The 15,560-nt window shown below is 43.8% G+C and overlaps 1 protein-coding gene across 1 annotated transcript in view; it reads left to right on the top strand.

Moving 5' to 3' along the window:
- The first annotated feature begins 6,877 nt into the window (after window positions 1-6,877).
- The window catches only part of asic1b (acid-sensing (proton-gated) ion channel 1b), a 193,583-nt gene continuing 184,900 nt past the window's right edge, over window positions 6,878-15,560 (top strand). Inside the window, exon 1 of the mRNA XM_077008785.1 lies at window positions 6,878-8,349. Coding sequence (XP_076864900.1) covers window positions 7,985-8,349 — 365 coding nt within the window. The 5' untranslated portion in view covers window positions 6,878-7,984. The remainder of the gene's footprint in view (window positions 8,350-15,560) is intronic.

Raw genomic sequence — 15,560 nt, 5'->3', positions numbered from 1 at the left:
AGACAGAAATAAAGAGAGAGAAACCTATATTAGAGATGAATATCTAATAATTCTAAAGATATATAGAGACTAGAAAGAGCAGAAGGTCTACACCTCACTAAGAAGCACTGTGTGTGTGTGTGTGTGTGTGTGTGTGTGTGTGTGTGTGTGTGTGTGTGTGTGTGTGTGTGTGTGTGAATAAGATCCCCAAACTGAAAATTGTATATTAAAAAAGCAGATATAACTAGGAAGGTACAATGTGATAAACACTAGAGAACTACAAAACTTTTAATGTACCAGCTCGTGCTTAAATATGGATTTGGCTGCTTAGCTATTAAAAGTCACCTTGTCACTGATGTAGTTCATAAAAGCAGTTAACAACTCTCCATGATAGAAACAGGAAGATGTAATGATTCCAATAATCTAACTCACATGACAATGTGTGTAACACGTTATCAGAGGCCAGGCCACCAAAGTGCCGGAAGCGATTTCATTGGTTGTTATGGGAATTAATTTTAAACCCTTAAACTCCAAAGACCTGCTTGAGGCTATAAACTCTCACTCCTCATCATTGTAACTACATACCTTTCATATTACTTACAACGAAGAAACTGAATATTTCACACTAGTGAGTGAATAATATGCCATATTATTAATAACTAAATAATAAGCCAGGTGTTTAAGAGGTTGTATAAGAACTAAAGTCACATTCTTCTATTTTCCAGGTTTCCTGGGATGAAATATTACATGGTAGCAGATGTGCTTCAACTGTTCTGGGATCAGTGTCTGCCAACTCCAGCGGGAGTCTGAAAGGGCTACAAGTTACAGCATCTGACATCCAGCATCCAAGATCCAGCATCTGGCTACAACATCTGTCATTCTGACACTCCGATGTGCAAGACACATAAATGCTTTCTGACAACCTGACAGCTAAGTGCAAGGGCCTGCTGCCAGTTCAACTCCCGCACCATCACCAAAGCAAAAAAAAAGGAAAAAAAAATACTTTCAACTAAAAAGATTAATGTCTTGATCTGTTTGCAAATTACTGAACATTTTCTAAACATCACACTTTGTCTCAGTTTATTCTCTATGTTGTCTAGTATAAGAAACATTCTAACAAACATTACTAGTCAAGTATATTTAGGGATATTTTTTAAAAAGTCAAACAATTGATTGGTTGCATTTATGTTTCATTAACATTACGTTTGTGCTTCCAATTGAACCTCACAATTGGATCCTGTAAAATTCCTAAGTAAATGTTCTATTTAGCTAGTGATTTGTCATTAGTTAGAATTAGCTGACCAATAATGTATGGATCTATGCTTCCACAATCCAGTAAGGAAAATCTCTTGTTCTTTTGGTCACTCAGAGGATTCTGGGATAGCAAGGGCATCATGGGTTGGTTTCTCCATGTGACCAGTCTGTCCTTGGGTGTTTCTCCATGTGACCAGTCTGTCCTTGGGTGTTTCTCCATGAGCCTCTCGATGGGGTTTGTTGTTGTAGACAACTCTCTTGGACCTCATTATGCCTAATGGTCCATCTGTCCATCTCTCAGGAGATAGCCAAGATTCTGTCCAGACACAATCTAAAGCCCAGCCCGCCAATAACACAGTTGTCTGAAGAAAATTGGTGGCTTATTTCTTTGCTATTTTTTCTTTCTTTTACTCTTCATATGTACTTTTTCAAGATGAGAGATTGCAGTGCAGTGGGCTTTTTGTTCAGCCCCGATTCATCTAGTGGTCACCACCCCAGGATATGGCAGGGTAGAATGGAGCAGCATCTGCTCACCTTATGACCATCGGAACAGAAAAATCAGCATCCGTGGCAACAGACAAATCAGCGTCCGTGGGAACAGACAAATCAGCATCTGTGGGAACAGACAAATCAGCATCCGTGGGAACAGACAAATCAGCATGCATGACCTGGCAGCATTCCGGTCTGTGAACAGCCATTGATGACATTCTTCTGCCATGCCAGCGGCTGAAGAAACATTAACCAGTGCTCTTCATTCTGACAGAGTGTGTGTAGACGTCCGTTAAGAAGTTCTCGCCCTAGGCTGCTTCATTTGCGTCAGCCAGGACTCCTAATCTGACTCGTCCGTTGGGTAGTTCAGCAGTACACGTCCAACATGGCTCCCTTGACCACGGCAGATGTGGTGAGAAGGATTTTATCGTATGTTCGAAAGCGTTGCGACAGGTAATCGTTATTCAGAACGAAGATGCCATGAGCAACCACAAGATGAATGCCTCTGGCTTCGGCTGCTGGGAATAATATTTAACCAGCAGAAATTGGGCCGGGCCCACTCAGCATATCGTGCAGTACTGATGGCTCCAACACAGATGCCCACCACCCGTTTCGCTTCCTGCGGGCTGATTAAGGTTTTGCATGCTGCTGTTTCTTCCCCTCCGCTTGGTCTTCCCACTGATCTGTGCCCATTACTTTCTAGCCTGAGTGCGATCAATGAGCTCCTTGAGATCTCTGTGCAGGAATTCCTATGAAAGGTCCCAGGACACTTCCACACCACCGATAAATCCTTTCCTGAACTCTCGAGTCTTCATTGCTTTCAATTCCATTATGTGCCCCTCAGCCCTGTCCTTACATGCACCAATGGGCCATTTAATTTGCTGGGTAGCACAACCATGGAAATGCATTGTAGTGCCCAACAAACAGGTGGGCCTGTTGCAGAGCTATACAGAGTTCTGATGAAAGGCTTTGGACTATAAAACATTCACTCATTTGACACCCGGGGAAATCACATATGGCTTGGGTAACATCTCCTAACCAAGGAATAAACTTACTTCATTATATCAGTGTGCCTAAAGGAATATGTTTAAAATTGTCCTTGTCCTGGTTATCATGTTTCAAATGTCTGCCTTAGGAGCAGTGATATGACTAGGATCTTATGGGTCCCAGTGAAAAAATTGACATGAATTTTTCACTGAATTTAAAACACAATGTTATTTTGATGTTTACCTGCTTTATGTATTTCTCAAACATACAATTTTAGTTTTTCAATCAGGTAAAGTTTATGCAACATGACTTTAACTTAAAAACTTCAAATGCAAATCCTGGCATGTTCAATGGCCAGAATAGCCATTGACGTTTAAGTCTCACATAAACCGAGCTACTCCTGAGCTTTAGCTTAGCATGACGGGCTCAGTTGAATAGACAGGGAAGTTCACAGCATCAGTAGCAAACACCATGACCTTAGCATTGCTCTTACCAGTTTAGGAAGTTTTTTTTCTTTCTCCAATTTCAAATGCTTATATCACAATGCCTCGCCTACGAGTTTGGTCTTAAATCTACTTAGCATATTTCACAATACCACCTAATGCAGCACAGATTAGATTACAAGATTACAAAAACTGCACATGCTTCTTTGGGTGTAGAATGTGGAATTTACACATAGGTAAATTCTATACAGCAACAGAACAGCAAAACAAGACAGAGAAAACAGCAGATAGTAGATGAACACTCCCCCTTTTCAGTTTCAGACTATGGTAATCTTTATTTCAAGTGTTGTACATCTTAGGTGGTTCAAAAAGAGCCAAAACTAACTTTCCTTCATATTGGATAAGTAGAGAAATTGTATTTTCACTCTTGACTGGCCAGTGGTGGATGAAATGGATGAATTTGGCATGAGGGTTGTGTATAATCCCAGAGCACCACTAAAGGTCACGATACATCATCCACCTCTGACCAATCAAGACTGAGAATGCATTTTCTCTACTGATCCAACATGCAGGACAGCTTGTTTTGGCAATATAATGCAAACAAAGCATACGTGACTGAAAATAAGAACGTTTTGGGGGATTATGGGAGAGAATGACATTTTGATGTTTTGGCAAATATCAATCCACATATGGATGATAAAAGCAGAATATCATCATTTTCTAGAATCACCAGAATAAATGATCACATAGTCTGAATAAATGATCACATAGTCTGACTTTACACACAAGTGTCACGATTTCATCTGCAATAAATACATTCTCAATGGTTCGCCGTGTCTTGCAAAAACTCAAAGCACTCAAAGCAGCAATGAGACTCGACGTTCAGGATGGTAGAGAAAAACAGAAAATGTACTTTATTGACACCAATATTTATTGGTATTCAAGAAAATAATCACCTGAAAGACACCCGAAGGACATTTTTTATCCGTTTTGCTGCCATTGACCCTCCACACCTTGTTATCTCCAACATTTATCTCCACCCTCTTTGCTATGTAAAAATCACCAATGTGTCTCGAAGGTGGAGCTCAGATGGGAATGCAAGTGCACCTCAGTGAGTGCGGTGAGTGTGTGTATATGTGAAACTAAGTGTGTGTGTGTGTGTGTGTGTGTGTGTGTTGTACCCACCTTGTTCCTTGTTCCTGTGTGTGTATGTACAACCTGATGTGCGCTTGTGTGTGTTTGTGTGATTGAATGTATGTTGGTATGTGTGTGTGGACATATGACTGGATGCATATTAGTGTGTGTAAGTGTACGTGTATGTTAGGTGCATGTGTAACAATCTTACTGCAGCATCATTACTGCAACTGTCTTAAAATTAAATCACAGACCTGGCAGATTTATTACATTGAACTAATGCCGCAGGCCCTGGGCTTCTTTGAGCCCACATCCGACAAACGTCCTACCTATGTGTGCTCAGACAAGTGCTCACTAAGTGTATTCCACAGCCATGAGCCTACAGTAAAAACCGTACAGCGCCATTTTTTGTACTGACCAATCCGCACCCCACTGAAAGCTCCGCCTACATTTGTGACCGACCAGTTATTGGAATGCATGCTGCAACTGTTGAGAAACTTGTGCCGATATGCACAACATGCGTGATATGCACACCTCCTCGAGCATGTGTGAGAAGATCCCCCTGCGAACATCTGGAAATATCGTTTGGGAAATGTATATTCTACTTGAGCTACAAGAGCAATAACCAAGAAAATCTTTTGGATTTATGCAGCCATGGTTTGAAGATCACGTCACTTACAATTTCATTTCGTCACTTAAAAGTTCATCCTTCTTCATTGCCAGATAAAAAAGTCCCTCACAGCACATCTCATTAATTTCGTAGCCTTTCATTCAAATCATTTTAACTACTTTAACCATCTTTTTTTTTTTTTTACATATTCCCCTGTTTATTGTCTTCAGTATTGTTTTAAAATCTGCATATATTTTCCTCTGTACTGAATTATTATTATTTTTTTTAGATATATTTATTGCTTGGTTATTTCAGCATGACCAAAACTGGGCATGTAACCCTCTGCTGTGGGTAAAGACCGTTACCCTCAGAACGGTCAGTCCCAAACACTCATTAATGCTGCCTACATTATATTCCTACAGGATTTCTGAAAATCCTTTAGAATGCCAGAACTCCCAATGCACCCATAAATGCAGCAGTGCCCCCCAGGTCTTGCGTTCTTGGCATGTGCATAGTTATCATGTAGTCATCATTATGGTAATGATCTATTCCCAGAGGGTTTGATGAACCCATTAGGAGAATTATGTCAATAATACTGTCTGCCAGGCTTGATGCCCAAACCCAGTCACCAGCTGTGACTAAATGAACAGGGAATTCCCCAAGTCACTGCAAAATCACATCTCTCCGTTCATCGATCCTATCAGAGACAGCAATACCCAGCCTTGGTCAATACTGTAACAAATGGGGATTAAAGATGCATCATGTGCAATTTCGTGGCTGGCTTCCTCAGGCCCTCCGGCTGTGGGTTTCTCAAACAGTGTCGTCTTACGACACCAAGTAATTTTTCACTCACACCCTTCCTACTCCTGCCTGTGTATGTTTTCTGTTGGCTATTCCCACTCAGGGAGAACCTAAAACACCCAGGACCCGCCGTCGAGACACTACAGCAACTCAGGCCTGGGCTAAATTGAAATGCCACCGGTGACTTGCCCATCGGAAATCCTTTCAGCTTAGACTCAGTCTTAATCTGCGTCCGTGTAACTGGCCCCTGCTGTCTGCTTCATGTTTACACTGCTCCTAAACACATGGCAGGTGTTACTGCATGAGATTGCTTTGGATGTCCGTGTTGTCTGCTTCTGAAGCGTGTCATTTTGCACACAAGCTCATTTCTAAATGTCATTTCTAAGTGAAACATCCATGATTTTACTGTGCAGAACTGAGATCCATTGTATTACACCAATACACCAAAACATGGTGATTCATACTACCTAACAGTCACATTGACTTAAAATAATCACAGCAGTTAATAACAACAGCTATGAGTTTTTGATTTCATGAGGAATTACCATGTAAGTTTAATGAGCATGTTATCCAATTCCACATAAGTACTGTTGACATGAGCATATAAAATATTTCATTAGTATGGAAATTATATGGCATATTATTCTCCACGACCAGTTAAGGGGAATATTTTCTATTTTGTTTGACCAGGCCGAAGCTGAACATTCCGTGAGACTATGCACAGGCACTTCAGTTCTTGCAAAGCACGCGTCAGCAAAAAGCACCGGCTAAACAACATCCTTTCACGGAACACTGTCCCAACCCCCATAGTTGCCAGGTTCGCGGTTTTCACGCCAAATTGGGCTTGTTTGAAAATCCAGCCGCGGGTAAAAATTCTGGGGTCGCGGGGAGCGGTTTTTTGGGCTACTTTTGAGTTGGGCTACCGCGGGAGTTACAAGTCAACACTAAGAATCGATCGCGATATAATACTCAATATGTCTCCATTTTACACTCGTCACCCCCCCGACAGATTACACTTCCCCCCGTCAACAACTTTGGGCTTTGGGCTAGTTTAGGCTTCTGAAGGGCGGGTTTTACACTGATTTTGTGCGGGAAATTTTTGTAGGACCTGGCAACCCTGCAACCCCCCATCCCTACCGCCCCCAACCACACACTGCTGCATCCAATACCCCCACCTCCCCCTTTGTCTCGCTCTCCTCTGACGGACACTTCTGTGCAAAAATGGTCGAGACGAGCTAAAGCCACAGCCAATGGTACACCGAGAGAAACACTGATGTGTAGCCTATGGATGCTCCGTCGCAGCGTGTCGGTTTCCCCCCCGTTGTACCAATTTGTTACAAAGAAGCGACAATATTAAGCGAAAACGAACTCGGAGCTATTTTGAAGCTTCAACTTCATCTGCAGCGCAAGTTCGTCATTCAAGTCCGGGCACGTCGGTTTGTAGAATGAGCTGGAACAGAGCTGGATGACTTGTGTCGACATCCAGAAACTGTGCTGCCCATTTTGTTGATGCTGAGTTTGGTTATTCTGCGGAGTAAATGGGTGAACAGCTGCGCTGAGCTTTGACGGGAATCTGGCGTCTCCAAACGCTGTGGGGCTTTTCTGTGTTGTCGCTGCCCTGCGTCGTCAGGAAGGAGAACGGCGGAGATGTGAATGTTGTTACCGTGCACCGGGTTCATCTGTCTGGTAATGTCTCAAATGTCCACTGACAGGTGATTTTTGAGTAGTTGCGAATGAGACGACAGGAGAGACATCGTAGCGTCTGTTTTCAAGTGCTTCTTGTGTCTGAAACAGCCTGGAAGAAGCGTGCGTGTGCGCAGACATACTCATGGACACTGCTTGTCAAGTGAAGTCAGCGGTGTTTTTACCCAGACAAATTATTGTAAACATTTTGTTTCGTTTGGATTATTATTCGTATTGCTTTACCCCCGCTGCTGACATTAAGAGATGTAAGTCATTCTGTGAGAACGATAGAGGAAGAAATCTAAGCGCACCAAGCGAGCTTTGTCAGACTTGCTTGACCCTAACTACATCCTTAATTTTGCTTTATATATTATAAACCGCAGAGTGAGCTGGTGTACTTTTATGCTGTCTCCTGAGTATCGTTACAGAAAAACCCGCTAATTTCAAGTGTTCAGTATCAGTTCAGCTGTGAGTAAATGCGCAAACACTCCAAAGGGCTGGTATGACCACTTAAAGACGCGTAAAGGGCGTGAACTAGTGACTCTTGCTCGTGGACCCCTACTTCGCACATTACATTCATTTCGACGAGGGGACCTCAACAGTGATGGATCTTAAAGCTGACTCCGACGACAACCTGGACTGTGCCCGACCAGCATCCATCCAAGTTTTTGCGAGCAGGTCCACTCTCCATGGCATCTCCCACATGTTCAGTTACGAGAGATTGTGTATCAAGCGATGCTTGTGGATTACATTCTTCCTTGGCTCGTTGTCTTTCCTCGTGATAGTATGTGTGGACCGCATCAAATTCTATTTTCAGTACCCACATGTCACCAAGCTAGACGAGATCACAGCGCCAATGATGACATTCCCCGCCATCACCTTTTGCAACCTTAACGCGTTCCGCTTCAGCCGGGTTACGCGCAACGACTTGTACCACGCGGGAGAACTTCTTGCACTGCTGAATGGCAGGTGAGTTAAAAACTTGAAAACCCCAAAAGTCCAACTCGAGTGTTTTATCATGTCAATTAGAAATAAAACACAAAATGTGAGGAAACGTCCACGGAACTAACGGAATTAACAACTTAAGTATACTTTGTTTAAGGAGCCTTAGGTCCTAATAGAATAACTATTGAGAATAACTCAATGAAGTCAATTTAATCACCAGGGTCCCTTTGAAATAAACTGGCTATTGCCTCCGTTGTAGTATCAGTATGTTTTCAGGGAACAGAATTCATGCTCAAAATAACATCACCCAGAACAGCACCAGCCAGATGTTAATGTGTAATTAATTTAATCAGTATCCTAGTGGGTGTGTATTTTTTGCATCACGTTGCATTGTAATATCAGCTGTTCCCAATGAAATAACAGCAACCACTCTGAGGGCATGGCAGGCTGAAGCAGACTTGTTTGTATTAAAAGCAGGCATGCTACTACATAATGTTCTCATCAAGAGTCTAGTCTGTTCCCGCTTCAGCACTCAAGCTGCTGTCTATGTTGAATGGAATTTAAATACTAACTCTAGTTCTTGTATTAGTACTAGTGCTTAGTATTACTGTTTCCGTGGTGAAAAAATGAGAAGTGATGTAGTTTTGACCCTTAAGAAATAACAAAGTGCTGTACTGTGAGCACACATATCTGGGGAGTAGCAGGCCAGCAGGATGGTGGATGTGTTGATTGTGGGTTTTTTCAAGCTGTCTGGGGTTGTTCAGTTTTATGCCCTCAAAGTCAAAACTGCAGCTCGGATCTGTCCGATCATTCCATGAGTTCAGTGGAAGCAAAAAGCCAGTACTATTACGTTATTGCCTGGGAACCATCAAAGCTTTTATGAGCAGATTCTTTCTCTGTGCCGCTGCCCACATGTTCAGACATGCACTGAAGGAAAATGAGAATTGAACTGGAACTGAAGAAGAATCTAATGTTTATGCACTTTGGCATTTGAACATTGACTTGAGGTGACGTGAAGCCAAACAATGATTTTTATACATTGCCTTTGCATGCATGGTGTGAGTCATTACTTGTTTAATGCCATTGATTGGCAAGACTGCTTAGCTACGTGCACAAATTCATTCTGGCCTGGATTGAAATGAACTTTACATTTCCTCACTGAATGGTACTAGGTGGTTAGTTTGGGGTAAGACCAGATTTGGGTGTTTTTCTTCTTGCTATCAATAGAGGTCTACATGGAGGCAAATGTTTGCTACAGATTGCCAGCAGAATTTTATATCTGCGATGGAAGTCGGTCAGTTGCACCTTTCTGAATGGTGAATAATCCATACATGCTCAGATTTAAACAACAAACACAGGGGATGTGGCAGAGGCGAAGTGGTGAAACCATGAAATCCCACCCACCTTTTTAGGGACGAGTGTCTGAACCAGTGAAAGCATCACAGTTACGAGCCTGAACACATCCGGATCAGCAGTTGGGCACAATATAAGCATATGGCAGTCAAGCAGTTGCAGTGAGTCATGTTTGGATCATCCTTTATGAGACCTTCTCCCAGTCATCATGACTCACTGAAAGAAAGATGTTTTTGGATCTTGTTCCTTGTTTGGGAATATGCTTTAATGTCAAGTAGAGGTTCAGTCACCGGAGATGTGTATTATTTTGAATAATAATGAAATGTCATCTATGCATCGGTACAGCAAAGACATCAAATGGACTGTGCGATGTTTGACACATATGCAATATTATGTATATATAAAATAATGAAGCTTTGACGTAAATATATGAAAAAGATCATGATTGTGGACCAGTTTGAATGCATGCTATTTATTGCTATATATGTTAGTGCTAAATTGGTATGTGTGTGAGGCATTGATGTATGTCGACTGTCTGCCAAGTGTCTTCAATAGGACAAACTTCAAGAAACCAGTGCAGTTGAAAAACATCTATCTGTGACAAGCTAACCAGCATAAAAATAAAAAAGTCAACATGCGATCAGAACTGTTGGACAGTGCAGAAATGCAGCATCACTTCTGCGACTGTAAGGAGGTGGTGTGAGTCCAGTGTGTGGGAGAGGGCAGGTGTTTGTGAGTCCAGCGTGTGGGTGAGGGCAGGTGTCTGTGAGTCCAGCATGTGGGAGAGGGCAGGTGTCTGTGAGTCCAGTGTGTGGGAGAGGGCAGGTGTCTGTGTGTCCAGTGTGTGGGAGAGGGCAGGTGTCTGTGAGTCCAGTGTGTGGGAGAGGGCAGGTGTCTGTGAGTCCAGCGTGTGGGAGAGGGCAGGTGTCTGTGAGTCCAGTGTGTGGGTGAGGGCAGGTGTCTGTGAGTCCAGCGTGTGGGAGAGGGCAGGTGTCTGTGAGTCCAGTGTGTGGGAGAGGGCAGGTGTCTGTGAGTCCAGCGTGTGGGAGAGGGCAGGTGTCTGTGAGTCCAGCGTGTGGGAGAGGGCAGGTGTCTGTGAGTCCAGTGTGTGGGTGAGGGCAGGTGTCTGTGAGTCCAGCGTGTGGGAGAGGGCAGGTGTCTGTGAGTCCAGCGTGTGGGAGAGGGCAGGTGTCTGTGAGTCCAGCGTGTGGGAGAGGGCAGGTGTCTGTGAGTCCAGCGTGTGGGAGAGGGCAGGTGTCTGTGAGTCCAGCGTGTGGGAGAGGGCAGGTGTCTGTGAGTCCAGTGTGTGGGAGAGGGCAGGTGTCTGTGAGTCCAGCGTGTGGGAGAGGGCAGGTGTCTGTGAGTCCAGTGTGTGGGAGAGGGCAGGTGTCTGTGAGTCCAGTGTGTGGGAGAGGGCAGGTGTCTGTGAGTCCAGTGTGTGGGAGAGGGCAGGTGTCTGTGAGTCCAGTGTGTGGGAGAGGGCAGGTGTCTGTGAGTCCAGTGTGTGGGAGAGGGCAGGTGTCTGTGAGTCCAGCGTGTGGGTGAGGGCAGGTGTCTGTGAGTCCAGTGTGTGGGAGAGGGCAGGTGTCTGTGAGTCCAGCGTGTGGGAGAGGGCAGGTGTCTGTGAGTCCAGCGTGTGGGTGAGGGCAGGTGTCTGTGAGTCCAGCGTGTGGGTGAGGGCAGGTGTCTGTGAGTCCAGTGTGTGGGAGAGGGCAGGTGTCTGTGAGTCCAGTGTGTGGGAGAGGGCAGGTGTCTGTCTGTTCTCTCCAAATATTTAATAGGGGTCGTGCAGCTGTTTTTGTGCATTGGGGATGTTCCACTGATTGCACATTTTGATTTATGAAGCATGGCTGTGAATTGCAGTACCCCAAATGTTAAATTCAACATCTCTGCTGGCAAATGCAGTGGTTGAAGTCACACTGCTGAAGTGGCTGTTGTGATGTTCTTATCTTTAGCCACGCAGCCCTACTAACATGGAACTGAATCCTGAATGTGAGGTATTCGTTTTACAAAGCTGTTTACACAAAAGAATGTCACCAATGATGAAATGTTCAGTTCTCTATTTCACCAACTGCTCAGATTTTCCCAAATATTTGAATTCTTGAATTCTGAGTCTTGAAATTCATCTATAGCTCCTACCAAAATCATCATGCAACTACTGAATTAAAAAAATCTACTTGGGCTCCCAGAATTACCTTTGCATTGTGATTTGTGAGTTTAATTGTTGCCCGGCACAATGCAAATGCAAAGAAGGCAGACGTATTGCTTGTTGAGATTCCCAGCTGGGCAGAATGGAGGACTACACCCCTTGTAAAGATTCTGTCTGTGTTGAATGTACAAGCAAAAGATACTGCAACCTAAAAAATCCCTACTAAAAATAAAAGTAGCTTCCTCTTCATTTCAGCACCTGTAGAAAATTAGCAGCTCCAAGCAAAATAGTGAAGCACTAAGGTAATTTAAGTCAAAGGAAATGTGCAATTCCTCATAGTTTAACTGAAACACTCGTTTGCCGTCTGTACCGCATGTGAAAGCTTATGTTCTGTGAAGTTTAGAGGTGGCTGAGCAGTTTTATTATTTAAACCGATTAAGCCAAAACGGGCCTAGTGAACATAACCAAACGCATGAATTCTGATCTTTGGGGATCTCGGTACGACTAAAAAGCCGCCATAATTATTCAGTGGTAATGTGTTCAGATGGTGCTCTTATGTACAGGTACTGTACAAAATGAAGGACACTGATGACAGCAGTTCCTCTCATTTATTCAGTGTTCAGTGACGCATGTGAAATTCCTCTGGACAGCTGCAGTGTCATAGGCACCTTTCTGATTTTTATCCTTAATCAGGTCTCTAAATGATATTTTGCCAACAGTCTTAGTCATGTATATAAGCTATTGAGCTCAGAAATAATATGTCTCTATTAGATTTTCCCCCATCACTGTTTCAAACAAACCTCTTGGGTTTAGCAAAACATAGATACTAAAGGACAAAAGTTTTTGATGACAAGTACTTAAGCTTAATTAAAGTTGCCACAGAAATTATTTCTCTGCAGAATAATTATCTTAAGTTGGCAAAGGAAATCTTCACATGCATAAGCACTGCGCTAAATGTGTTAAAATGGTTTTACATTTGTAACCAAGAGCAACCGGGATGTCCGGAACTATCGCTGTTGCCGTGTTTCATGCCGTGTGTTCCCAGCTCTCCATCGCAGTCGTTCCGTCTTCAATCAGGGCGGAGTGACGGGTGGCAAATAGCAAAATGTTCGAATGATTTCTCATCAGAGTGAAAGTTCACGGCACTGCGGTCAGCCGTGTTCCGAAGACGTGCAGGGTGTGCAAAGAAAACGTAGATACACACACACACACACACGCACGCACTCGTGCAGCACATCCATTATAAAATGTATTGAAAATAAAAATATATCCATGTGTATAATACAGTGCCCCCCCACCCCAACTGCACAACGCTGGGTATTTTTAGAGAATCGATTGATTCATTGTAGTTCGTTCCTAGGGTCCAGTAAGGGAGCCCATTTGCAGAGCATATTAGAATGTCAGAAGAACGATCTCAATTTTCCGACACAAGAAATCGGCACGTGACCCCCGTGTCTGGCCTGGCGCTCGTGTCACGTGCGCTGGAGCCGCCAGGCGATTTCATGGCGTTGTTTTGCAGAGCTTGTTGTCTGGGGCGTCACTCTGTGCACTGCCTCTGCAGCCTGAGGGTGTGGTGTGTGCAGTGTGGCACAGGAGTTCAGAATAATAAGATATAAGTAAGACTGTGTACAGTCTGCATTCGTATTTTAAGTGTCGGCCAGTGCACTGAAAATGGAAGAGTCGGGCATCAATTGAGACTCACAGCTTGCGATGTTCTGGTGGATGGCTAGACACATGCACAGCAAAGTTATCGCAAACGCAACACTGAGTTTCGTGAAGGGGGTAGATTACAAAATCACCAACAACAGTAAAAAATAGACCAGTAACAAATAGTAAGACGCTTATCAAGTACGATGGAACTATTAAACATGCGTTTGGACAATCGCCATAATTTATCTTTGCAATTTAGTAATCTAAATTTAAAGATTAACTGGGAGTCTGGGAGATTAACTTATTATCTGCGCAGCAAGTAACTTATGTATTCAGAAATCTTTTCTAAGACTCGTTTTGGACTAACAAGCCTTTTTGTGACAATTTTCGAAAGTACAGATGTCTAAGGGCAAAAGCATAGCAACAAATTATACTGCATATTTCTTACTATTTCTGTAAACTGTTCATTGGCAGAAAGCAGAAGCCTTTAAAATGATGTCGAGGGAGCGTTCGGTTCCATTTCCCCACCCAGTGTCCGCGAGGTGAGCGATGCGCGTTGTGGGGAGTCAGGAGAGGAAGGCGAGGCTGGGACGGACTTCCGGGTGGGGTTGGGGGGGGGGGGGGGGGGGGGGGGTATGACAAGCTGAGGCAATTAACTTGTGCCTCGTAAGCCTTGTGATAAACAAGGCTTTATCCCCGTGTAATTAGCGCTGTTTGTGAAACCGCGCTGCTGCCACGCTGATACACACGGCCTCCCGCATTAGCTGGCCCCCAGTACCGCCAGGGCCCAGAGGCCTTCAGAACGACAAGCGCGCTCACGGCGTGGAGACACATAGCGGGGAACAGGGAACAACTGGCAAAAAAGAATTGCAGTATGATATGGACATAACGTGCGAAAAAAAACTCCTGGTGGAACTATTTTCAGGTCTCCTCACGGGAATGTGCCTGTAGAGAATTCGTTTTTTACTGAACCCTTTCACCAAGGTTCTGTAAACGAACATTTAGGGGGGATTCTGCACTGAGGGATTATTTCTTCTCTGTGTTGCTAAATCACCAATGTAGAATTAACTCTTGCAGTGTTCGTGTGTGTCCAGCTGGAGGTGTTAATTCAACACTGTGGCTGTTTACACAGAACCGCAAGTCGGGTGGTACTGCCTCAGCTGCTCTGAAATGAGTCCTGGATTCTGCGCGACTTCATCATGGAATTAAGTGAATGGAGAGAAAGAGGATGGCGAGTCCTCAGGCCAGCCAAAGGAAATGATTTGTGCTTTAATTGAAATGTGCTTCCTTTTCCCACAGCTTCACGCTCTGAAGTGTCGCTGTCTTTCAAGGTGATGTAGCTGTGGAAGCCCAGGCTGCTCAAAAACAAATGCAAAAAATCTTTTCATTTCTCCAGCGCAGTATAAGGCACATGGCTTATTTGGATTTGCCATTGCAGAACACAGTGGCCTGGCAGGGACATGAAAACATAAAAATGAAAGTACACACTTTAATAGAAACACTGATTGATTAGAAACACTTTGAAGGTGTCTGGTTAGAGAATGAAGTCCATCGGTTGCTGTGTGTTCGCCACCTTTCAAAATACAACAGTGGCTCATACTGTGATGTTTTTGTGACCATGGTTGGCAGATTTTTCTTCAAAACAGCAGTTAAATCTTCACTAAAACTCCTACGCCAGGCACACTTACACCAGAGCAGCGCCAACAACCAACCACACTTTCACAGTATCGGTGTCACTGTTGTGTTGAGGGTGGACTGAGATCATAGAAATGTCCAGTTGTAGTGCTTTGATCAGAAACTGACCAGTGCTGAACTGTAGGATGCAGACAACCCGATATCTACAGTCCACCTGTAGGACGGGACTGCCTGATTATATGGACTGTGTGAAAAGTCGCAAAGCAGGTGTCTTCAGTAAAATGGGTGGAGGGTACCGTATATAACAGGCTATATGCAGTATTGGCCTACAACCTGTGCACTCGTGTTGTATATACCTTGCATACAGTTAATGTGTGTTAGCACATTCAAGATACAGTGTCTGAGAGCCTCTTTACACCTTTCATTGGGGGGTTTTTCCGTGAACGGA

Source organism: Brachyhypopomus gauderio, chromosome 1 (assembly GCF_052324685.1).
Source record: "Brachyhypopomus gauderio isolate BG-103 chromosome 1, BGAUD_0.2, whole genome shotgun sequence".
Lineage (NCBI taxonomy): Eukaryota > Metazoa > Chordata > Actinopteri > Gymnotiformes > Hypopomidae > Brachyhypopomus > Brachyhypopomus gauderio.
This window is presented reverse-complemented; position numbering and strand designations above follow the sequence as displayed.